The sequence below is a fragment of the Neoarius graeffei genome, chromosome 28 (assembly GCF_027579695.1).
Source record: "Neoarius graeffei isolate fNeoGra1 chromosome 28, fNeoGra1.pri, whole genome shotgun sequence".
NCBI lineage: Eukaryota > Metazoa > Chordata > Actinopteri > Siluriformes > Ariidae > Neoarius > Neoarius graeffei.
This window is the reverse complement of record NC_083596.1, coordinates 50,016,066-50,040,154: the sequence shown is the minus strand read 5'-3', so window position 1 is coordinate 50,040,154 and position 24,089 is coordinate 50,016,066. Positions and strand designations below refer to the sequence as shown.

Genomic DNA, 24,089 nt, shown 5'->3' with positions numbered 1-24,089 from the left:
TTTTGACGACCTGTTAACATCGCATTTTGTTTTCGACACATTTTTTCCCTTCTAGTAACGCAAATTAGAAAATGATTTCCGGCGGGTGCATGGAACCCCCCCCCCCCCCCCCCCACCCCCACCGACTCGATTGATTCAAACTTGGAGACTTTGAAATTCCAAGGTGGACAATAAAATGTATCGGAGAAGATTTACTCCAAAATATTGCTTAAAAATTAAAACTGAAGTAATAAAGATTATTGATGAGCAGAATTTTAAATAGGCTCGAGCCCATTTTTATCACTTCAACTTCTCGATTTAAGAAACCACAGTGTTACCAACCAAACCAGCAGTTCGCTTCGTTACTGTAAAAACCGTAATGCTCGCTCGTGACCTCACCTCAGTTTTATTTCTTTAATGGAGTTTAATGGGACACTAGCAGCTGACGGCTAGTGTAGCGTAGCTAGCTTTCTGATAGGACTGGGAACAACTGGATTGCCCACGTTGAGGATTCCCCAAGTTCACTTCAGCTTTAAAGTGTACAACTTGGCATAATATAATTTAGCTTAATAGTGAACTTGATTTGAGGTTAAATTATGCAATAGAATTGTTGACAATACTGTGTACACTTAAATAAGTTAGCTAGCTTAACGTATTTGTGTTACGCGTCCTGGGTAAATTCTGCTAAACGGTGATACTGCCTGGTAAACAGGAACTTTATCTCAAAATGTTCTTTTGATGTAATATAGAGTTTCTTTTGTTTTTTTATGATCTTCATCTTCTTCCTCAGGTATGCCGGTTCTGCTGGGGATCGACAAGCAGGCGCATCCATGAGGAAGGTAAATATCCTTTGTCCATTCGTGCAGTTCTTTATTCTTTCTTTTGTTCTGTCAATTTTAATGATGATGATGGATGAGTCACAAATGATTTGAATCATTCAAACCATTCATTTATGTAAATCAACAGAATTGATTCGCCAGCAAAGTAACAAAGTACATTTACTTGAGTACTTGACTTAAGCACGCTTTTTGAGTATCTGTACTATACTTGAGGATTATATTTTTTGGAAACTTATTACTTCAGTACACTTGAAAGACAAATATCGTACTTTTCACTCCACTACATTTCTATCAAGGTCCTCATTACTCGTTACTATGAAGCTGCTCTGAAACTGGATGTTTTTTCTTTTCTTTTCTAAAACGTGATTGGCTTTTTTGCAGGTGACACTGAGAGCCAATCAGTAATCACTAGGGTCACGTCCATTGACTGGATAAAATCAAGTTCAGTGATTTCTCATAAGTATTATTTGAACACAATCAGTTGATGGCAGAATGGAAGGAGGCGGTTCTTCTGGAGAATGCATGCATTCATGGCTATTAGCTAGAACCTATGTTTCAGTTTTCTGAAAGGATTAAAGATTGTTTCGTTTTAAATGTTTGCTTTTTTTGCCTAAAACGAACCACATCGCAGCCTACAAAAACTCGCCGTCCACCCTGCGGAAGCATACTGATGTACAGTGCTGAGCATAAATGAGTACACCCCCTTTGAAAAGTAACATTTTAAACAATATCTCAATGAACACAAACAATTTCCAAAATGTTGACAAGACAAAGTTTAATATAACATCTGTTTAACTTATAACGGGAAAGTAAGGTTAATAATATAACTTAGATTACACATTTTTCAGTTTTACTCAAATTAGGGTGGTGCAAAAATGAGTATACCCCACAACAAAAACTACTACATCTAGTACTTTGTATGGCCTCCATGATTTTTAATGACAGCACCAAGTCTTCTAGGCATGGAATGAACAAGTTGGCGACATTTTGCAACATCAATCTTTTTCCATTCTTTAACAACGACCTCTTTTAGTGACTGGATGCTGGATGGAGAGTGATGCTCAACTTATCTCTTCAGAATTCCCATAGGTGTTCGATTGGGTTCAGATCAGGAGACATACTTGGCCACTGAATCACTTTCACCCTGTTCTTCTTCAGAAATCCAACAATGGCCTTAGATGTGTGTTTAGTCATGTTGGAAAAGTGCATGACGACCAAGGGCACGGAGTGATGATAGCATCTTCTCTTTCAGTATAACGCAATCCATCTGTGAATTCATGATGCCATCAATGAAATGCAGCTCCCTGACACCAGCAGCACTCATGCAGCCCCACATAAGGACACTGCCACCACCATGTTTCACTGTAGGCACCAGGCATTTTTCTTTGTATTCCTCACCTTTGCGACGCCATACAGTTTTGAAGCCATCAGTTCCAAAAACATTTATCTTGGTCTCATCACTCCAGAGTATCGAGTCCCAGTAGTCTTCATCTTTGTCAGCATGGGCCCTGGCAAACTCTAGGCGGGTTTTTTTGTGCCTGGGCTTTAGGAGAGGCTTCTTTCGTGGACGGCATCCATGCATGCCATTCCTCTGCAGTGTATGCCATATTGTGTCACGGGAAATAGTCACCCCAGTTTGGCTTTCTACTTCTTTAGATAACTGCAGTGGACTTGCATGCCGATTTTCTTCAACCCTTCTCATCAGAAGACGCTCCTGTCGAGGTGTTAACTTCCGTGGACGACCTGGACGTCTCATACCCCTTTTCCACCAAATCAGTTCCAGGGCTGGTTCGGGGCCAGTGCTGGTGCTGGTTCACAACTCGTTCAACTTGCGAGCCAGCTGAGAACCAGTTTGCTTTTCCATAGCTCGCGGAGCTACATCATTACGTCACTGTATACATCAGTTACGTCGTTGTATACGTCATTACGTCGCTGTATACGTCAGTTACGTCGCTACGTTTGCATAAACCTTGGCGCGAATATCGAAGCAAAAACAACACGGAAGCAGCAGCAACAACAATAATAATAATGGCTGACTTCACGTTTGTACAGCTGCTGCTTCTTGTCGCTTAAAAATGGCGATCTTTCGCGGTCTTGTTATTATTGTTGGTCTTAACAACTCCGTCCCCCCGCTGACGTAAGCGGTTCTTTCCTCTGACCCAGCAGAGAGTTGGTGCTAGCCTGGAACCGGTTTTTCTGGCCCCAGAGCCAGTTCTTTGTCAGTGGAAACAGAAAACCCGGTTCCAAACTAAGCACTGGCCCCGAACCAGCCCTGGAACTGCTTTGGTGGAAAAGGGGCATCTGTGAGATGGTTGCAGTTCCATCTTTCTTAAATGTTTGTACCACTTTTGCTACAGTATTCTGACTGATAAGTAAAGCTTTGCTGATCTTCTTGTAGCCTTCACCTTTGTGGTGTCAAGAAATTATTTTCTTGGGGGAATTCTGAAGAGACAAGTTGAGCATCACTCTCCATCCAGCATCCAGTCACTAAAAGAGGTCGTTGTTGAAGAATGGAAAAAGATTGATGTTGGAAAATGTCGCCAACTTGTTCATTCCATGCCTAGAAGACTTGGTGCTGTCATTAAAAATCATGGAGGCCATACAAAGTACTAGATGTAGTAGCTTTTGTTGTGGGGTGTACTCATTTTTGCACCACCCTAATTTGAGTAAAACTGAAAAATGTGTAATCTAAGTTATATTATTAACCTTACTTTCACGTTATAAGTTAAACAAATGTTATATTAAACTTTGTCTTGTCAACATTTTGGAAATTGTTTGTGTTCATTGAGAATGTTACTTTTCAAAAGGGGTGCACTCATTTATGCTGAGCACTGTATGTATGCGTTGTATTCAAAGAGAAAGCTTGCAATGACGTTGTCTGTGCTTTTAGAGCTAGCGATAACGTTGCAATAGCTATGCAGTCTGGTTAATCAAATGACTTTCTCTGGATTTGCCCGCCACATTGCCGTCGCCTTGTCCACGGCTAGCGTTAACACACAGCTAGTTAACTTGGACACTGTTAGTTAGCATGTAAACACGGAGTTACGCTAACATGAATAACGTTAACTTATCTGAAGTCCTTTCAGAAATATGTTTCAGCATAATTTTGCCAAATAAACAGACTGTAGAAATCTTTCTTTTCTCGTAACGTTGGCTATCCAAGATGATTTCGAGTTTGAAAAGAGTTTGCTAGCATGTCAGGTGGAGCTTCAGCTCTACAGGTTCTACAAGTTAGTCAGTGAATCCAGTCGGTTGTTTCAGAGGCATGAGGTTTTGTAAGCGTTGTGGCAATAATACAACAATGCGCTGACAGAAAATGTACTTTTACTACTTAAGTATTTTTAAAAGCAAGTACTTCAGTACTTTAACTTAAGTAAAAATTTGACTGGACAACTTTCACTTGTATCGGAGTCACATTTGACCAGTGGGATCTGTACTTTGACTTAAGTAATGAAGTTGGGTTCTTTGTCCACCTCTGCATATTATCAAGCCTGATCATTAACCACAGAGTCATACATTAACGTGTGTGTGTGTGTGTGTGTGTTTTCTCTGTAGTCAGTGCATTATGCCTCCTTAAGGACCAAGACCAAGAAGAAAAGCAGAGGTGGGAAAGAAACATTACACACTGTTGGATTGTGCAAGTTATCTTATACAGGTGCCGTAATGCGTTCATCTGTCTGTGTGTGTGTGTGTGTGTGTGTGTGTGTGTGTGTGTGTGTGTGTGTGTGTGTGTGTGTGTGTGTTTAGGGTCTCAGAGTAACTCGAGCAGGAGGCGTATCGCCTGTAAGGATCTTGGACATGGCGACTGTGAAGGCTGGCTGTGGAAGAAGAAGGACGCTTCGGGCTACTTCACCCAGAAATGGAAGAAATACTGGTTCATCCTCAAGGACTCGGATCTCTACTGGTACACCAACCAGAACGTAAGAGATGTCTTCTTCTTCTTCACCTTCACATCAGCTAGTTGAATCCTGGAGCCAGGGCCGGCTCTAGGTCTTTGGCTGCCCTAGGCGAGATTGAGTTTTGGCGCCCCCCCCAAGAAAAAACCCTCTAATAACATCTAAATAACACTTTAATCTAATCACTCTATTCTGTTACTATTAAACAATGTACGGTGCATGGACAATAAACAAGAAGTCATTTTTATCTTTTTCATTATTGTTATTATTGTTATCATTATTCACATAAAATGTCACAAAGTAAAATGACCACACAAATTCAATACATATCTCCATATAATGGGCAAAAACTCTTCCGCACCCTGTTCAAAGTGTAGTGCATGGACAATAAACAAGAAATTATTTTTAGTTTCTTTTTTGCTATTAAAAGTTGTCATCTCTGAAGAATTAACAAATTAAATGAATAAAAAATTCTACAATTCTAAATTGTGCAAACTTAAGCACCCTGTTAGGACATCAATGGGCTGTATTTTCAAACAAGAGTTTGGATTTCTTCATTTAAGCACTTGTAGTCTGGGCTACTTTTTGCAGTGGATAGCCATTCTCATTCCCCGATGAACACCGCTCCCCCCGCCCCCCTTATAACCTATCATTGTGCATTTTTAGTAGGCATAAGGAAATCACCGACCACTACTGCATAGGCTACACTTGTTTTTCAACCTTTTTGAGCCAGGGCGCACTTTTTTCAATGAAAAAATCTCAAGGCACATCACCAATAGAAAATGTTGACTGAAACTAAAATGCTGTTGCCAATATTTACAATATACAGCCATTCTATAATTTTCCACGGTATGCTTGGTGATCTCTCACGGCACACTAGTGTTCCGCGGTACTAGAGTTCGGCAGCACAGTGGTTGAAAACACTGTACACCACTGATGCACTTGGTAACATCTCCATTCAATAACTCCATCCCTCCTTTTTGGTGGGGTTTTGGTCGCCCTTGGCACCCCTGGGCACACTTTGCGCTCTAGGCAATTGCCTAGGTCGCCTAGAGCAATCGCTGGCTATGCCTGGAGCAGAGAGCTGAGATGTTAAGATCTGAGAGCATGCGAAGTACTTTGGACATGACTGAAGTAATTCCTTCAGTTTTTAAAGATTAACCTCCTGCATCATTTTTCCTCTTCGACACCAGGACGAGAAGGCAGAAGGCTTCATCAGTTTGCCAGAGTTCCGTATTGACAGAGCGATCGAATGCAGGAGGAAACAGTGAGTTACTGGATCTCAACACCCATACCCACCTCAAGTGTTTTATTCCTCTTAGACCACAGCTAGATTTTATATATCGTTACGTTTAATGTATTTATCGCAGAACAAGTGCGTTAATATAAATCTGTGATTTGCAGCTGTACTACTGTCAGTGCTGCTGTTATAGAAAACTAATCAACAATCAAAATCCAGCATTCATCAGCGCTGTGTTGCTGTAAATATACAGTATACGTACAGACGATAGCTATATAAATCGCTAATTAAATGTATTCATCTGGTTTGAAAGATTCCTGGTTTTGGGCTATGGACCACAATGGAAATTAGTGTTTTCACTTTCTTGTGTCATTCATGTATTTTTAATGTATTTACAATTGTTTACATGTATTTACATTGAATTTACTAAATAAAATCAATCAATCAATCAATCAATCCTTGAAGACTGTAATGTTGTAAATGTAATAGTTTCCCTTTTCCTCCTTTATTTTCCCCCTCAAAGTGCCTTCAAGGCTTGCCATCCGAAAATTAAGAGCTTCTTCTTTGCAACGGATCACCTGGAGGAGATGAACAGGTAAATCTTTTGTCTCTTCTCCTGTTTGGATTTCTTTGGTTTTTAAATATGAAGTTTAATCTTTATAAAAATTAGCCTCGTAGCACTGGAGCTACGAGGCTAATGTAGCTAGCTAGTAATAGAACCATATATACAGCCTCCAGTTTACCATCACGTAAACCAAATGGCGTAATGATCACAGATATTTTTTGTGTGTTCAGGTGGATGAATCGTCTTGGCTTGGCCGCGATTGGCTACACTCCGGATGATCCGGTGCCCCGCCCAGATGAAGGTAAGAAGGGGAGGAGTTATTTTTTGGTAATTAGTGTTAGATGGTATTTTAAATTTTTGGATTTCCTCGACGTGTTCTTGAATGTTCACAGGGTTTTCCAAAGCCTTTGATCTTTGCTATCAATCAAGTCAAATTATTTTGTCGGAGAACCGTATTTTATTATCGGAGTATGCTCAGACAAGTGAAGAGCGGGCTTCTGTTTTTGCACACATTACAAACAGCAGGTTGACATAAGGATCTGGAATGATTGACAGTTGCAGCGGTGTTTCAAAGTCTCAGATATTAAGCTCTGCCCCTTCATCCTATGTTAACTCTTGGGTCTTGTATAACGTTACGTCACGTTTATAGTGGAATTCCTGCACAGAGCCCCATAGGCATAAAGTGTGGATGCATGAAGAAACCCATCAAGTTGTTTTCTGATGGTTTCGGTCCTGTGTGTGCCTCCACCATACCAGTGTTAGTAATTACCAGTCATACACTCCGCCTAGTGGCCAGTGTTAGTGATTACCAGTCATACACACCACCTTGTGGCCAGTGTTAGTGATTACCAGTCATACACACCACCTAGTGGCCAGTGTTAGTAATTACCAGTCATACACATCGCCTAGTGGCCAGTGTTAGTGATTACCAGTCATACATACCGCCTAGTGGCCAGTGTTAGTAATTACCAGTCACACACTCCACCTTGTGGCCAGTGTTAGTAATTACCGGTCATACACTCCACCTAGTGGCCAGTGTTAGTAATTGCCAGTCATGCACACAGCCTCATGGCCAGTTTTCGTGATTACCAGTCACACACTCCACCTAGGGCGGCACGGTGGTATAGTGGTTAGCGCTGTCGCCTCACAGCAAGAAGGTCCGGGTTCGAGCCCTGTGGCTGGCGAGGGCCTTTTTGTGCGGAGTTTGCATGTTCTCCCCGTGTCCGCGTGGGTTTCCCCCACAGTCCAAAGACATGCAGGTTAGGTTAACTGGTGACTCTAAATTGACCGTAGGTGTGAATGTGAGTGTGAATGGTTGTCTGTGTCTATGTGTCAGCCCTGTGATAACCTGGCGACTTGTCCAGGGTGTACCCCGCCTTTCACCCGTAGTCAGCTGGGATAGACTCCAGCTTGCCTGCGACCCTGTAGAACAGGATAAAGCAGCTACAGATAATGAGATGAGATGAGACATTCCACCTAGTGGCCAGTGTTAGTAATTACCAGTCATACACTCCACCTAGTGGCCAGTGTTAGTAATTGCCAGTCATACACTCCACCTAGTGGCCAGTGTTAGTAATTGCCAGTCATGCACACAGCCTCACGGCCAGTTTTCGTGATTACCAGTCATACACATCGCCTAGTGGCCAGTGTTAGTAATTACCAGTCATACACAACGCCTCATGGCCAGTTTTAGTGATTACCAGTCATACACACCGCCTAGGCAGCATGGTGGTGTAGTGGTTAGCGCTGTCGCCTCACAGCAAGAAGGTCCGGATTCGAGCCCCATGGCCGGCGAGGGCCTTTCTGTGTGGAGTTTGCATGTTCTCCCCGTGTCCGCGTGGGTTTCCCCCACAGTCCAAAGACATGCAGGTTAGGTTAACTGGTGACTCTAAATTGACCGTAGGTGTGAATGTGAGTGTGAATGGTTGTCTGTGTCTATGTGTCAGCCCTGTGATGACCTGGCGACTTGTCCAGGGTGTACCCCGCCTTTCGCCCGTAGTCAGCTGGGATAGGCTCCAGCTTGCCTGCGACCCTGTAGAAGGATAAAGCGGCTAGAGATAATGAGATGAGATGAGACACACCGCCTAGTGGCCAGTGTTAGTGATTACCAGTCATACACACTGCCTAGTGGCCAGTGTTAGTAATTACCAGTCATACACACCGCCTAGTGGCCAGTGTTAGTAATTACCAGTCATACACACCGCCTAGTGGCCAGTGTTAGTAATTACCAGTCATACACACCGCCTAGTGGCCACTGTTAGTAATTACCAGTCAGCCTAGTGGCCAGTGTTAGTAATTACCAGTCATACACACCGCCTAGTGGCCAGTGTTAGTGATTACCAGTCATACACACCGCCTAGTGGCCAGTGTTAGTAATTACCAGTCATACACACCGCCTAGTGGCCAGTGTTAGTAATTACCAGTCATGCACACAGCCTCGTGGCCAGTGTTGGTAATTACCAGTCATACACACCACCTAGTGGTCGGTGTTATAGCCGGTAAAGAAATAAGGCAAAAGAGACTGGCTATCTCATCTCATCTCATTATCTCTAGCCGCTTTATCCTTCTACAGGGTCGCAGGCAAGCTGGAGCCTATCCCAGCTGACTACGGGCGAAAGGCGGGGTACACCCTGGACAAGTCGCCAGGTCATCACAGGGCTGACACATAGACACAGACAACCATTCACACTCACATTCACACCTACGGTCAATTTAGAGTCACCAGTTAACCTAACCTGCATGTCTTTGGACTGTGGGGGAAACCGGAGCACCCGGAGGAAACCCACGCGGACACGGGGAGAACATGCAAACTCCGCACAGAAAGGCCCTCGCCGGCCCCGGGGCTCGAACCCAGGACCTTCTTGCTGTGAGGCGACAGCGCTAACCACTACACCACCGTGCCGGAGACTGGCTATGATATAGGAAAATTCTACAACCCAGAAACAGATGGGAGCTCCGCTTTTAGGCAGTGCCTAAATCTATATATTAACTCAAGCCCCATTCCTTTGTTCCCATGGCACATTCGCAATCTAAAAATGGTTAAAAGTGGCTTTGTGTTCTCTTTCTTCTGAAAAAGAAAAAATCTTGAACAGACTAACAAATCAAACATTTTATCAATAATTGTTATGCGAATGAGGATTAGAAAAACAATCAATCAAATATGCAGTTACTGGTATCTTGAAACATTGTCAAATATCTAATGAAGGATGCGTATCAATGTGATGTATGCGATGTCACTGTGTAGATTACTGGAGCGAGAGCGATCAGGAGGAGGTCGATGGATCCATGACACTGAAACAGGAGTCAAGTTACCATTGCAATCCTGCTGTGAGTCTCTCTCTCTCTCTCTCTCTGTATTGAGTGTGGGCGTTCAATCAACTCCCTTCTCTTCTGATCAATACTTACCGACCTTGTGTCTTGTTGCCTCGCTTTAGATTTTACAGCCACACAAACCCATCACTATATCCTTGTATTATTAGCCATATGAAACAGTAGTGTTGGAAACTGGTGGAAGTCGGAGATGAGACGCCGCTAATGCCAGCGGGTAAACACTAACAGCTGGAAATTAATTTTAGCCGATATTCTGGAAAAAGTCAGCAGCGAAGTAATCGTTTGCTCATCCATCTTGACTAACTGTAACTCCAAAACAGGAGCTGTTCAAGAATGAAATTGAATTCAGACATTCATGACGATCGTACAGCTTACAGCCTCGGTGGACTGTTCTACATCTCTGCTCTCCACACAGTGATTTAATGACAACTAAAAACGGGTTATTGACCTGAGCAGAACAGAAGGGTTATAAAAGGCACATTATTATCAGCAGTTTATCTGTATTTAAGTGCAGCTCGAGTTTATTGATTTATTATCGATTGGTGATTTCTTCCGTATGGGTCTAGGCGAGCTCGTCCAGTGCGTTTGGCGAGCGCCATTTCTCCAGTGGCTCCACTTTCTCACACTCATCCGCCGAGGACTCGCACTCTTCCTGTCGCTCCACCCATCGTGAGCGTGAGCGCCGCTCCTGGCAGGACCTGATCGAGACCCCCGTGGGCTCTTCAGGGCTCCACTACCTCCAGACGGGCGCAGGAGGGGACGGACGTGTAACGGTCTCACCCGAGAGGCTGCGCCAGGCCACGCTACCCGCTAGACGACAACGCCCACAACGACACGACGGGCCGTTCCCGCTGACGGACAGCGAAGAGCCCCGCCCACGCGACCACTCCCACAAACAGAGAAGTCAAAGCCTCCCGCGGCACCGCTCACACGGCACGCTGCGTCCACGCTCCCGGCTTCACGAGGAAGAGGAGGAGGAGGAGGAAGAAGAGAGTGTGTGCGAGGTCCGACAGCAGGTGTGTGAGCCTCCAAAGCATGTGTGTGAAGAACCGGACCCTCTGGAAGAGTTGTATCGCTCTCTGGAGCAAGCGAGCGTGTCTGCGTTTGGACACCAGCGGCCCTCCACACGCCAGGAGTTCCGCCGCTCATTCGTCAAGCGCTGCAATGACCCGGCCACTAACGAAAAGCTCCACCGCATCCGGGCGCTCCGATCCACGCTAAAGGTACACGCTACATACAGGAAGATGGTGCTTGAACTTTTCTGTATAAAACATTAGTATTTGTGGAGCTGCTGTCAAAAAATGAAAATGTAGGCTACCACGTTCCAGAACATCCAAAGCTAAATTGTATTGCTAAGTTTGTAAAGCTGACATTCTATTCTCTGCGTTTCTCAGGCGAAAGAAGGAGACCTGGCTGTGATTAGTCAGGTGCTAGATGACCCCGGCCTGACCTCTCGCAAGTTCCACGAGTGGAAGCAGAGGAACCAAGAGCTCTTCCTGGATATCTGTGAGTTTAGCGCTGCCCCTCTGGAACTGCCAACTGAGCCAGGTGACCTTTCACCTCTGTCTCAGACACTGCTGATGCACACACACTCCTTTATAGAGACACATGTCTGAAACACACACACACACACACACACACACACTCACAGCAACAGACACCAGAGACTTTCAGCGGTGTATCTGTAATGAACCCGGAGGAAAAGACGCACATTGGGACAGAAGACACCATGAAAATGAAACACTGTGGCCCCTCCTCTTCCTTCTGATTGGATATCTGACCTTTAACTGACAGCTGACTGAGCCACTGTAAGAGAACTGATTTGCGAAGACTTCAGAACGTGTCTTGGACAAACACACTGCTTCTTCTTCGTTTGTCCGACGGATTCACAATCATCACACTCGTGATGTGTGTATGTCACTGCTCACACACTGATCGTCTACACACCCCTTAAAGGAGCATTTTAGCCAGAAATCAAATGTACACAATGTCCCTCTTACACCAGACGTTGTCAGTCGACCGAGACATGTTGTGTGTCTGAGGCTAATGTAGCTAAAGTAGCTAACAAATAAATGAAGCTAGCTAGTCTGTCGGGTCCTGAACACATGGCAGCTTGTGAACACAACTTGCCTAAAAAACAGCTAACAGCTAGATAATTTACTACAGCTAACTAGCAATTCGGCAACTCAAAAGTTAGCCATGTCAGGTAGTGACATACACTGTAATGTAAGAGAGTACATTACCCAGGTGATTATGACAACAATAAAAATGTAGACATGTCAAAACAGTGCTCAGAATCTCGAGAGAACAGAATTATGGGATCGACCACATTGAGACGGAGACGTGTGGCACGTCCCTTAAATTGGCAGAAAATAAAGTGTCCAGACAAGCAGCTGCCTTGCAAATGTCTACACTTGGTAGGGAAACTAGGTAGGCAGCATCATAATATGCATGAAACAGAATCAACTTTAGGCCACGCCTCTTTACAGCTTAATGCTAGCTATAAGTTTCCCTGAACTGTTAGCTACATTAGCTTGTAACGTAGCGATCCTCAGATACTTGGACTACATTTGGTGTAAGTTGGTGTAAATTGTGTAAAGTAGTTTTTTTTTTTTTCCCGTCCAGCTATCGCTTTAACAAACTTCATCTGCTCGTATCATCTCCAGGACCTGAAGACAGCTTTATTTTTTTCCTCATCGCTGTTCTTGCTGGAGGTTTTTTTTTTCTGATTTGTTTTCTTGGGACTCGTTTGTTTGTTTACTCGTTTTCCCTTCCCTCGGGATGCTGCAGGACGAGCGCTCATGTAGTCATGGGCAACGGGCTTCACTCTGTTACCAAGCAACACCGCCCTACTGTGTTACCTCTCAGAGCATGCAAAAGTGTGTGTGTGTGTGTGTGTGTGTGTGTGTGTGTGTGTGTGTGTACATGAGAGAGACTTAGAGAAGACTGATTGATGAGACTGATGCACTTCCTGTAGGAACAGCAGACTACAACGCGTCTGTAATCAAACTTGGGTTCTTTAGAATATTTAGAACATAGCTGAACTCCTGCATGGTTTAAAAGTTATTAATCTACGCCGAATGAGCTGACGAAGTCTGTATATAAGAGAAATATCCTTTGCCTAGCTGCATCCTCTGTTCAAAACTGTGAACTTTTAATTGTGAATGCAATCTTCTGGCACTGAAAAGGCAGAAGCTTTCTAATTTTCTTTTCTAAAAAAAAAAGGAACACAAAAAAGACTCAAGCTTTGCTTCTCTGGTATCCTGACTGTTTTCGCTTGGGGGGCAGCTGGTTATTACCTCTTACATTTTGGCTTACATTCAGGTCGGGGATGTTGTGTTTTGTTTTGTTTTTCCTTCAACTCGGGTTTGAGTATTTTTCAATTAGTCTAGAACTCTGAGTTTCAAGTCCAGTGAGTCTTAAAGTTTTCAAAGGTTCACAAATTGTCAGTCGACAGTCCATGGATTTGAGAATTTATAGAAAATCCCTGAGCTTTGAGTTCATAATCCAAGGATTCTACCATTTTTATGAAATCCTGAAACTCTGAGTTCCAAGTCCAGGCATTCTTAATTTTTTTTTTTTCTAGAAAATTCACAGACTCTGAGTTCAAAGTCCAAGGATTCAAGAATTTGTAGAAAATTCCTGAATTTTTAGTTGAAAATTCAAGCATTCGACAATTTTAGAATTCCTGAACTCTTAGTGCAAAGTCTCCAGACTCTAAATTTTTTTTAGAAGATTTAGGAACTCTGAGTTCAAAGTCAAAGGATTCAAAAATGTATAGAAAATTCCAGAACTCTGATTTTTAAATTCAAGAAGTTTGAGGTCAGAATCGAAGGATTCTGGTTTTCTTTTCTTTTTTTTTTAGAAAATTCCAGAAATCTGATTTGAAAGTTTACACATTTATATATATATTTTTTAAAATACCCAGAATTTTAAGTTCAAAATCAAAGGATTCAAAACTTTTTTAAAAATTCTGTAACTGTGAGTTGAAGCTCCAAGGATTCAATAACATTCAGTTAGGTTTCGTATCATGGGAACTTTTTTTTTTCCACCGACACAGAGCCAAAGCTGTTTGATGAGCTGAACTTATCCACAATGTCACGTCCTTGTCATGTTAATGTCATGCTGTATAATGTGATCACAGCCGTAAATTCGAAAACCAATTGGCTCTTTATTTTTAAATCACTAAAAAATTCTCTCTGTTGGTACCATATACTGGAGACTCTAGCTGCTGTCACAGGGAAAATGATAGCGACACAGCTAGTTAGCTCACAGTTCCGTAACGTACATATATTGTTGAATATAGCAAGCGGGTGAGCATTATTTATAAAAAGGGGTTGTCAGTGAAGGAGCTAAATGTTAAAAAACTAATAGAGCGGTAGTAGCTAGCCTGTTAGCTAGCTGTCACTCTATAAAATGACGTCTTGCAAAAAATACAGGATTAAAGAAGCCGGGGTGACACTTAGCTCAAGAGAACTGGATTGTTTATAAGAAGTACGTGTTTGTTAAACTATTGGTCACAGATCTGGATGGTTTCTAACTCAAATTTTGGGTCGATCACATTCTTTCAAATGATGGGCATTCTGATCAGTTTAAGTGATTCAAAACTTTCAAACAACTCCTTAAAATGAATCAAAACTGACTTTTGATTCATGTGATTCATATCTCATTGATGGTTTCATATTATTATACAATATTTGTGTGATAATAGATGTAAAGTTGTTTATGATCCAGTTTAATCCATTTTCTCCCATGTTTCCAAATGCCTGTTTTACTGAACGAGTCGCTCAAAATGAACAAATCTTTTTTTTTTTGTCAATTGTCCATCACGAGAATTTATGCAAAATCTGTTGACAGAACACATAATATAAGAAACAACTGTGTGCAGGATATGCTTTTATTCTTTGTAACTGATCAGAGGAAGAAATGGTTAGCATTAGCGACGTATTTTCAGTTCTGACTGTTCCAGTCATCAGTAGTTGTTATTTAGGACTGTTTGGGACGAGCCCTGGCTCCGGCACAGTGTTGGTAGAAAACTGCCATCTGTGTGTTTCAGTACTGTTCTTAACACGCCCTCATTGATTTTCTTTTCTGATCGGATACACACCACCGTTTTGTCCAGTCCATTTTATCTGATTCATATTTGCTTGTGTGCTAATCAACAGATTTGCTAACTACATGTACAGCTGTCAGAAATGATATTTATTTAACGTACTTCATTGCTATGCTTGACTTATAACCAACTTTATCTGCTGGGTTGAAAGGGAATTACGTCCGAAATTTGGTAAATCCTGCACTTAAGATCTACGAGAATAAAAACTAGCTTCACTTGCACTAGTAGAACATCCACTAAAAGGGAATTTAATCAATGTGGAATGGAGTGAGGAAGGGACTCGTGGTGTGTTAGGAACAGTACTAGGCCCATGTGTGTTGTGCTAAAGCCTGAGCTTTGCTGACGTTTTTCATTTTTGTTCAGTTCTGTGTGTTGAGTGGAAAATCTCTGTCCACACTCAAGTCCACATCAACACTATGCATTGTATTTCCTGATTTTTTTATTATTATTATTATTATTATTATTATTATTTTAACCCACAGCTTTTCTCATAGCATTCTATTGTATTCATGTTCCATTACCGTGTGAATAGAACCGCTGGGGGTGTACCTGAATCAAGTCGAATGTAATTATTTTTAACAGTGTAAATTGTACAGACTATGAAAAACTAAACACAAACACCCATGCACACTTTCTGTCCTTTCTGTTTCCATGATGTAGAATGTCCTCTTATTATAAACTCCACTGTGGACTGAATTTACAGCATCTCCAGCATCATATGTAAGACTGTATATATAGACGTGTGTGTGTGTGTGTGTGTCTCTGTGTCTCCGTTCACCTGGGCTTCACTGTGGTTTAGGGCACTTATTTCCCGCCCTGCTCTCCGCCCTGCTGAGTGAAGTGGAAGTTACACTGAGACTTCTCCATCAGAAAACGCTGCTCTTTTCTTTCTGCACTCTAGAACTCTTCATGTCACTCCAGTGTCACTGCAGGCTCACCCTCCTTTTTTCCTATACACACACACACATGCATACATACATACATACATACATACATACATATTATATATTATATTTTATATATATATATATATATATATATATATATATATATATATATATATATATATATATATGATAAAGATTGTAAGATGCTAAAATTAATAAATGAAGATCTCTGCACTTATGAGGCTGTGTTGTGATTTGTTAGCCTGGGCCCGCCCATCCTAAGTGTGACGCAACACGAGGGCCTGTTGCGAGCTTAGTCTGGCAAGGCAAGCTATCTCCAGCTCTTCCAAGCTCCCGAAAAATCGGGAGCCAATCAACTTTGAGCATCTCCAATGGCCCTGGGTAGAGGCGTGTTCAAGGCACTGACGTAGTAGAACTGTGACCGGAAGCCATAGATTGTTTACAGAATCTATGCCGGAAGCGCTTCATTCACTAGAAACATTACGAACATGGAGCAAGTTCTCATTGAAAACGGCGCAAAGAGCAGCCCTGGAGGTATTTATTGAAAGGAAGGACGTTTTTGCCCTGCTCCCGACCGGCTTCGGTAAGAGTTTAATCTACCAGTTAGCCCCGTCGCGTCACATACGTCAGAGGAAAGAGTGATGTGATTGGTTTAAGCTTCGTCACAGCCTTTTCTGGCTTCGACCAGTAGCAAACTGAGGCATTTCAGGGAGGTGGGTCAACCACGCACTTTGGGAAACGGTTGGGCTTAATATCTTTGCCAGGCCAAATGCTCGCAGAGCTTTGAAGTCGCGTTAGCCAGACTAGTGATTTGTGGCATTTTGACCTCAATTGGCACTCATAGTCGGTGCACCCATTTTGACCCTCTTGGATTCCTATAGTCATTTCAAAGTCTTCTATTCTCATGTGTTATTATTGGTTCCTCTTGTTCTTCCATCGAAAGCGTAGTCTGCATATAAACTCGCGGGAGCTCTTCAACTATTTGAAGCCAATCATTCAAGGTTTCCAAAAGTGAATCTCCTGATATGTGAATTTTATCTATTTTAACTTTGGCGAATTACCCTATTTTATTTCGTATACTGTGTTATTGATTTCAGTAATTTTTGCAGGTTTACACTTAATACATCACCACCACCTAGTGGCTATTTTTTCAACTGCAGCAACGAATAATATATCATTCAATCTACGCTACCTGGGCAAAAGTTTGTGCACCCTGACCATCACACCGAGATGTGGTTCATCCCCAAATTGTTGCCACAAAGTGGGGAAGCACACAGCTGTATATCATGTTTCAGTATGCTGTAGCACAATACAACAATTTCCCTTCACTGAAACTAAGGGACTCAAACCTATTCCAGCACAACGATGCCCCTGTGCACACAGCGAGCTCCATGAAGACATGGTGTGTTAAGGTTGGAGTGGAAGAACTTGAGTGTTCTGCACAGAGCCCTGATTGAACTCAACCCCACTGGGATAGAGTGGAATGCTAACTGCACCCCAGACCTCTTCATCCAACATCAGTGCCTGACCTCACCTCAAACCAGTGCGTACTTAGTGCTGGTTCCAAGTCTGGATAGATTAAGGAGGGTTGTGTCAGGAAGGGCATCAAGTGTAAAACCTATGCCAAATCAAATATGCGGATCATAAATCGGGACAGATGATCCGCTTAGAAAACTTAGAGACATGGAGGTGTGCACTAGAGAGAAGGGCACTGAAAGTCAGCAAGACGGAGTACATGTGCATGATTGAAGGAGAGGACAGTGGAATGGTACAGCTGCAAAGAACAGAGGTGGTCAAAGCAGAGGAGTTCAAATATCTGGGGTTAATTGGACAAAGTAATGGTGAGTGTGGAAGAGAAGTGAAGAAGAAAGTGCAGGCAGGTTGGAATGGATGGAGGAGAGAGTCAGGAGTGATTTGTGACAGAACGTTGCCAGCAAGAGTGAAAGAGAAAGTGTACAAGACAGTAGTAAGAGCAGCGATGCTGTATGGTTTGAAGACAAAAAGACAGGAGGCTGAACTGAAGGCAGCAGAGTTGAAGGTGTTGAGATTTTCATTGGAAGTGACAAAGTTGGACAGGATGAGAAAGGAGTATATTAGAGGGACAGGACACGTAGGATGCAGGGGCGTAGCTAGGATTTCTCAGGGGGGACGGGACAGAGTGACTGGCAGCCTGAGTACATACCCGCAGGTTTGTAAATGAAAAAAATACATTTGATAAAATAATGCAGTCTTTGCATCATTCTTTCATCTCGTGTTGTGAGCTGTTGAGATGTCAGACAATGATTAGGCCGAATCGGCTTTATCTGGCAGCATATGGATAGCGGCTCGACATCTTACCCGAGTCAACCGATGCAGATCTCTCTATTCTTGTTGTCTTACTGCTCATCGGCCAAAATGTTTCTAAGTAAAAGGCGTTGTGGATGACGAATGGCAAAGATGTCAACGATCTTGTCAATGTCGATTGCTCTGCCATAGTGTATTCTTCCACATTTTCTTGATGTTGTGTTCTAGAAACGGCACACTAAAACTTAGCTTTGAAGCCACAAAATTTACTTAAATTACGAGGAAATACTCACAATTCGCAACTAAAAAGACTGCAGCTACACTGGCAGTTTGACCACTTTGTGTAACATTGAATTTACTAAACTGAAAGATGAAACGTTGTTCAAAATTGCCGTTAAAATAAAGATGGTGAAAATGAGTACAATGCCTCTCAAAAATGCTCTTAAAACTATGGATGGTGTAGAAAGGAGGACATCCTGTATCTTCTAACGTGAAACGTTTCCATAACACGGCCGTGTGAGATAGCTCCAGCAGCCTTTTGCAGGTACTCGACAAGCTATGGAACACTGCCAAGAGCGGTAGGTTCTTCATAATCTTCAAGATTATTTAATCTGGCAAATCAAGAAAGCCTTCATTGACCAAAAAGAATGGTTGAGCTTACTGACCGTACTAATGTTTTGGGCTAATTCTATCAAACCAAACAACAGCGAACATAGCATAAGCAAACCAAGCTCACTCACCGGCAACTGCCGCTTGGGCCGGTGTTTCTTGGTCTGCCAAAGGCGATGATGAATCTTGTTCTGAGTCTGTTTTATCATAAAAAAAATGTACTTAGTACTAGAATAGAACTATGAAAAATATGTAACAAAAAATAATTACCATTGCTAGTTTTAGGTAGCTTAGAAACTGGCTCTTCCATTATTGCTGTTTCTTCCACGTTTTCTTGATGTTGTGTTCTAGAAACGGCACTAACACTTAGCTTTGAAGCCACAAAATGCAACTTTGATGGAAAAAAATCTATAATAAATTGCTGACCTCTCTTCACGTCGAAAGAAGGAGGAAAGTTTCGCTTGTTTTGACATGGCGAATTATTAACACGAGGAAATACTCGTAATTCGCAACTAAAAAGACTGCAGCTACACTGGCAGCTTGACCATGCTTTCTAGTGCGATCGTGTTGTGCTTGTGCAGAACTGGGTTTTCGTGCCCAAACTACAGAAAGTCCATACAAGGTTATAGAAACCCTAATGAGGCTGAGGTGACAATCTAGTTTTTTTTTAAAAAATGTTAGAAAAATTACAGTGGGCGCTTTTTTCATATTCTTATGCGGCTATTGAAAAAACGTATGGTCCGACAAGGGGGGGTCACGGGCACCCCAGGACCCCCCACCCAGCCCCAGCTACACCCCTGGGATGGTTTGGAGACAAAGTGAGATTAGATTAGATTAGATTAGATTCACTTTATTCATCCCACATCAGGGAAATTCACGTGTTACAGTAGCAAGAAAATGTCAAACAGATAACAAATAAAACTGAAATAAAAATTAGACAAACGAAGGATTAAATACAGAGGGCTATTTGCATTATCTACCGTGAAAAAGTCTAGAAAAATTGCCTTATTGAGAGGCTCTGAAAAATTGCACATTACAGGTAGACTCTGTATACACACATATATACATAAATAATTATATAAAGTATGCATAAAAATAGTTTAGGGCCTATATTATTGCACATAATAATTGCATCGATGAGAGATGGCAGAGGTAGTAGTGGTGAAGTAGTGTAAATTAAACGACAAACAGGTTATTGGTTCTACAGTCTGACAGCAGCAGGTATGAATGACCTGCGGTATCTCTCCTTCTTACACCGTGGGTGTAGCAGTCTATGACTAAACGAGCTGCTTAAAGCCCCCACAGCCTCATGTAGGGGGTGAGAGGGGTTATCCATGATTGAGGTCAGCTTGGCTAACATCCTCCTCTCACCCACCTCCTCAATGGAGTCCAGAGGACAGTCCAAGACTGAGCCAGCCCTTCTGACCAGTTTATTAAGTAAGAGAGGCAAGATTGAGATGATTTGGACATGTACAGAGGAGCTATCCAGGATATATTGGACAAAGAGTGCTGGAGATGGAGTTACCAGGTAGAAGGAAAAGAGGAAGACCAAAGATGAGACTTATGGATGTGGTGAAGGAGGACATAAGGATGGTCGGTGTGACAGGAGGAGATAGAGGGAGCATTATCTACTGTGCTGACCCCCTAACAGGAACAGCCGAAAGAAGGAGAAGCAGAATATTAAAATCAACATCTACAAAAAAAAAAAAAGTCATCCAAGAACTGAGGTCCAGCTTGAGATTTTGGCAAAATCGAATCATTTCAAATCTTTAGCTCATTTTAAACACTGTCTAACTTTCTTTTCTGTTTTCCATTAAATTCGTATCCGACATGGTTCTAGCTGAACAAACACCGGTTCTGTCCTTTAGTTTGAAAAACACTCTGAACTGAATTAGTGACTCCTTCTTGGGCGCCATATTGGATTTCCAGGGATTTTTGTTTCGCGTTTCTCTCTGACCCGTGCTGACCCTCTCGGGCTTCCGTAGAGACAGTGTGAGAGGGGAACGGCAACATGGCGGCCAAGGTGAGTTTCTGCACGGAGTATAATTTTTCTTAAGGGTTTTTTTAAAGCATTAATTAGAAAACTATTATCATCTTAAAATTTGAGATTTTATTTGTGTACGTGTTAAAAAAATTCTCAAGTTGTTTGTCAGAGACGGCGAGCGGAGAATATTCCGTTCCTGAAGTAGCGTACTAGCGCACTACATAGTGTGCGAAACCGCGCATGCGCCACTGTAGGGGTCTGACCTCCTCAGCGTACTCAGCAGTAGGAGTAGTAGGAGTAGTATGAATAACAACACACTTGTCAACAGGAATATCAATTTGCGGCTTTCTTTATCAGCTTAACATTAAAAAAGTCAACTTACAGTCAGTTAAATTAAATTTAGAGAACTTAACATGTTCCAGTAATAAAATAATAAACATTTAATAACAAGTGCTGTCTTCCTAAGTAAATACACTAACACCTGTTCAGTTTTAAAGCTCTCTTATGGGTTTGTTTCATTAATATTCCATAAAATAAGTGTTTTAAGATTAAAGATTTTATTGGAAAATGATGCCACATGAACACTGTCAAGCTAAAAGTTCGAAACTATATATATATATATATATATATATATATATATATATATATAAATACCAATAAATCAGTGGTACACTTTGGATTTATTAAGAAGGTGATTTTTAATGCATTGAAATGTTAGTCACTGTTAAGCTATAATTGATTTTATTAATTCAGAAATAAATCTGGATCAGAACATTTAAGCTTTCAAAAAACATACTTCCATTTTGTGTGTGTGTTTAATCGTGAGGTGGTGAAGTTGGCCGTGGTACCAGCTGCTTTGGGTTTGGCCTCGTTCCGAGTTTATGCCACGCCTGAGGAAAAGACGGACAAACAGATTTCACCACACGAGGTGAGAGATGCACTGATACGTGTGCACACACCCACATCTTCCTATTCTGTTTCGTTGTCTTCTGACAGTAATGTGATTGAGTGGGATGTCTCGATCTTCCTTCCTTCTTCCTCTGTAGTTGTCGATCTACAGCACAGAGCCAACAGCACTACGGTATGTGGAGGAGAAACCAGGACGCCTGCAGACAAGCTTCGGGCTGATGAGAGGAAAGCTTCAGTCTTGCGTCAGAGCTGTCGAGGTGAACACCAAGCTGGGGAGATCATGTCCTTTATAAAACAACCAATCATCGCTCTTTGGATTTATAAACAGTGATGATCCATGAGTGTGTGGCTGAGCATCATGGATGCTTACATTCTTCCTGATGATATACAGTAATGACATTCCGGACTTCTGGAAAATGTCCTCAGGATAGATGGAGTAACTGAATCCTATTTGTACTTAGATAAGCATTATGGGATGGTAGAACAGACCTCTTGTTTATATGAATGGCTTTTAGAGGGTCCTCAAGATTCCTGAGCGTTGAATTAAAACTTGCTGACGTTAAATTTGTGTCTACACTTTTTTTTTAAAATACAGAATACTTGCACCTCAGTCAAAGTCGGCGTTACGTCTTTATACCAAACTGGACAAGGTGAGTGTTCTGTGTCTCTATAAGCACATGGATACAGTATGGGCCTACAGTATGACCTTTTGATTGATTCTTGATCTTTCGGTGACATCAGACACGTATAATTTCCTAAGGGACCCACCTCCTGGCTTCCTGCCCAGAGTTGGGATAATCACTGTGTCTGGATTGGCTGGCCTCATCCTGGCACGCAAAGGTAAGTGATTCACTGAAAAAGAAAACAGTCAGGTTCTGAAGAGCAACTTGTTTGAAAAGATGCTTTATCATTAACTGTCTGGTGCTTGTGTGTGTGGGGGGGTTTCAGGCTCTCGGCTAAAGCGAATCGGTGTTTCTCTGACGCTGGTAACTGTTGGCGCTGCTGTGTGCTACCCCATGCATACTGTCAGACTTGTAAAGGTAGCGTAGATACACTGTCAAAATGCAGCCATTATTTTGAAACTGGTCCTGTGTTCTCTAACTGTTACTTTCTCTGTAGGTGACCGGTCAGAAAGTGTCTGCTGCCGGTTCTTTGGTTGCCTCTTTGTTTAAATCCAAACCCAAAGAGGAAGGCATCGTTCCTGACACAAGTCTGAAGGTATCTGATTGTATGCAGATGTACAGAACATAACATACATGGGCCTAAGCAGGGTTCATAAATGGAAAGAAATGTTTTCCTTCTTGTTGAACGTGCAGCATGCATCAGAAGAGCTTGTCCCTCACGCTGATGACGAACCACAAGAAAAGGTGTCCTCCTTGCCCGAGGCTGCCTCAGTTATACAAGAATTTGCCCCTGAAATGACTCCACCTGAGGCTGCATCTGCAGAACCTTCTCCAGCTGGAGACATCACTTCCACCTCATCAGTTGTTGAAAATTTGCTTGAATCTGCTGCTCACCTGGTTGCTGAGGAAACCACATCACTGAAAGAGATCACAACCGGTCCTCCCGTCAAAGGTGAGGCCCAGCACTCCCCCGTTGTAGAAGTAATCACACCCTCTTAGACTTCTTTAGATGGGGCTGCTTACCAAGAACAATCCTTCATGCTGGGAAAACCACACCCTTTGGTATTTTCCCCCTAACAGGCCCGAGGTAACATATCACACTCGGGATTTGTTGGTTGATGAGTCTAGAGGTTTTTTTATGCTGAGAATGTGTCTTGTATCTATTTAACACTAACACTTTTTTTTTAAAATTATTTTGCTGTTGCAGAGAAGCCACAGTTCCTTCCTGACCCAGCTTTATCAGATCACGGACAGGCTCATCCTGAAGACGCCGACTTGTACAGCACACGGGCATAAAACAGAAAACCCAACCAACCAGAGAATGAGAACGGATAGTAAAGAGGAACAATTTGGAGTTCTGGTTTAAGACGTACCAGAAAGATTTTCAATATCCAGAGCTGTCCTCAGGTTACATTTATTTAAAAAAAAAAACAAGCAAATGAGAACATGTTTGAAGATTGAACACCTTTTTGATGTGAAGCTTTATAAAGCATACCACTCAATGTTGCATCTTCATATTTTCTTTTCGACTCTCGTTCCTGTCCATTGTTAAATATAAATCAGGCCATTGCTACTTAATGCTGAGAACATCTCAGATTTTAGAAACAAAAAAAACTCCCAGTAAAAAGGTAGTAAACTTGTTCCATATAAAATGCTACATGATCTCTTCTGTAGAAGCTTGGGATGTATTTTGTGTGTACCCAAAAAAAAAAAGCATACGTGGATATTCATGCGATTTTTTTTTTTTTTTTTTTAATCCGTTAAGGAATAAACTTAATATGTATGGTTTGATTTAACAAATTCAGAGATGA

General features: G+C 42.1%; 2 protein-coding genes across 2 annotated transcripts in view; both read left to right on the top strand.

Annotated features, from left to right (window-relative positions):
• Nucleotides 1–13,405, top strand: part of si:ch211-26b3.4 (connector enhancer of kinase suppressor of ras 2) — a 78,492-nt gene extending 65,087 nt beyond the window's left edge. Inside the window, exons 15-23 of the mRNA XM_060912927.1 lie at nt 770–818; nt 4,374–4,422; nt 4,566–4,738; nt 5,908–5,981; nt 6,478–6,549; nt 6,750–6,820; nt 9,764–9,846; nt 10,416–11,072; nt 11,244–13,405. Of these exons, the coding sequence (XP_060768910.1) occupies nt 770–818; nt 4,374–4,422; nt 4,566–4,738; nt 5,908–5,981; nt 6,478–6,549; nt 6,750–6,820; nt 9,764–9,846; nt 10,416–11,072; nt 11,244–11,465 (1,450 nt within the window). The 3' untranslated portion in view covers nt 11,466–13,405. The remainder of the gene's footprint in view (nt 1–769; nt 819–4,373; nt 4,423–4,565; nt 4,739–5,907; nt 5,982–6,477; nt 6,550–6,749; nt 6,821–9,763; nt 9,847–10,415; nt 11,073–11,243) is intronic.
• A 7,300-nt stretch (nt 13,406–20,705) lies between these two features.
• apool (apolipoprotein O-like) lies at nt 20,706–23,780 on the top strand. The gene is made up of 9 exons (XM_060913321.1): nt 20,706–20,785; nt 21,573–21,674; nt 21,793–21,912; nt 22,251–22,305; nt 22,397–22,495; nt 22,604–22,695; nt 22,775–22,873; nt 22,972–23,230; nt 23,486–23,780. Exons 1-9 carry the CDS (start codon nt 20,774–20,776, stop codon nt 23,572–23,574), a joined length of 927 nt encoding a protein of 308 aa, XP_060769304.1. The 5' UTR covers nt 20,706–20,773; the 3' UTR covers nt 23,575–23,780.
• The last annotated feature ends 309 nt before the right edge of the window (nt 23,781–24,089 follow it).

Bases quoted from the DNA above. Each gene is read 5' to 3' on its own strand.
- apool (XM_060913321.1), top strand. The intron at 21,675-21,792 runs GTGAGAGATGCA...CTTCCTCTGTAG, and splicing joins AACAGATTTCACCACACGAG to TTGTCGATCTACAGCACAGA. The intron at 23,231-23,485 runs GTGAGGCCCAGC...TTGCTGTTGCAG, and splicing joins AACCGGTCCTCCCGTCAAAG to AGAAGCCACAGTTCCTTCCT.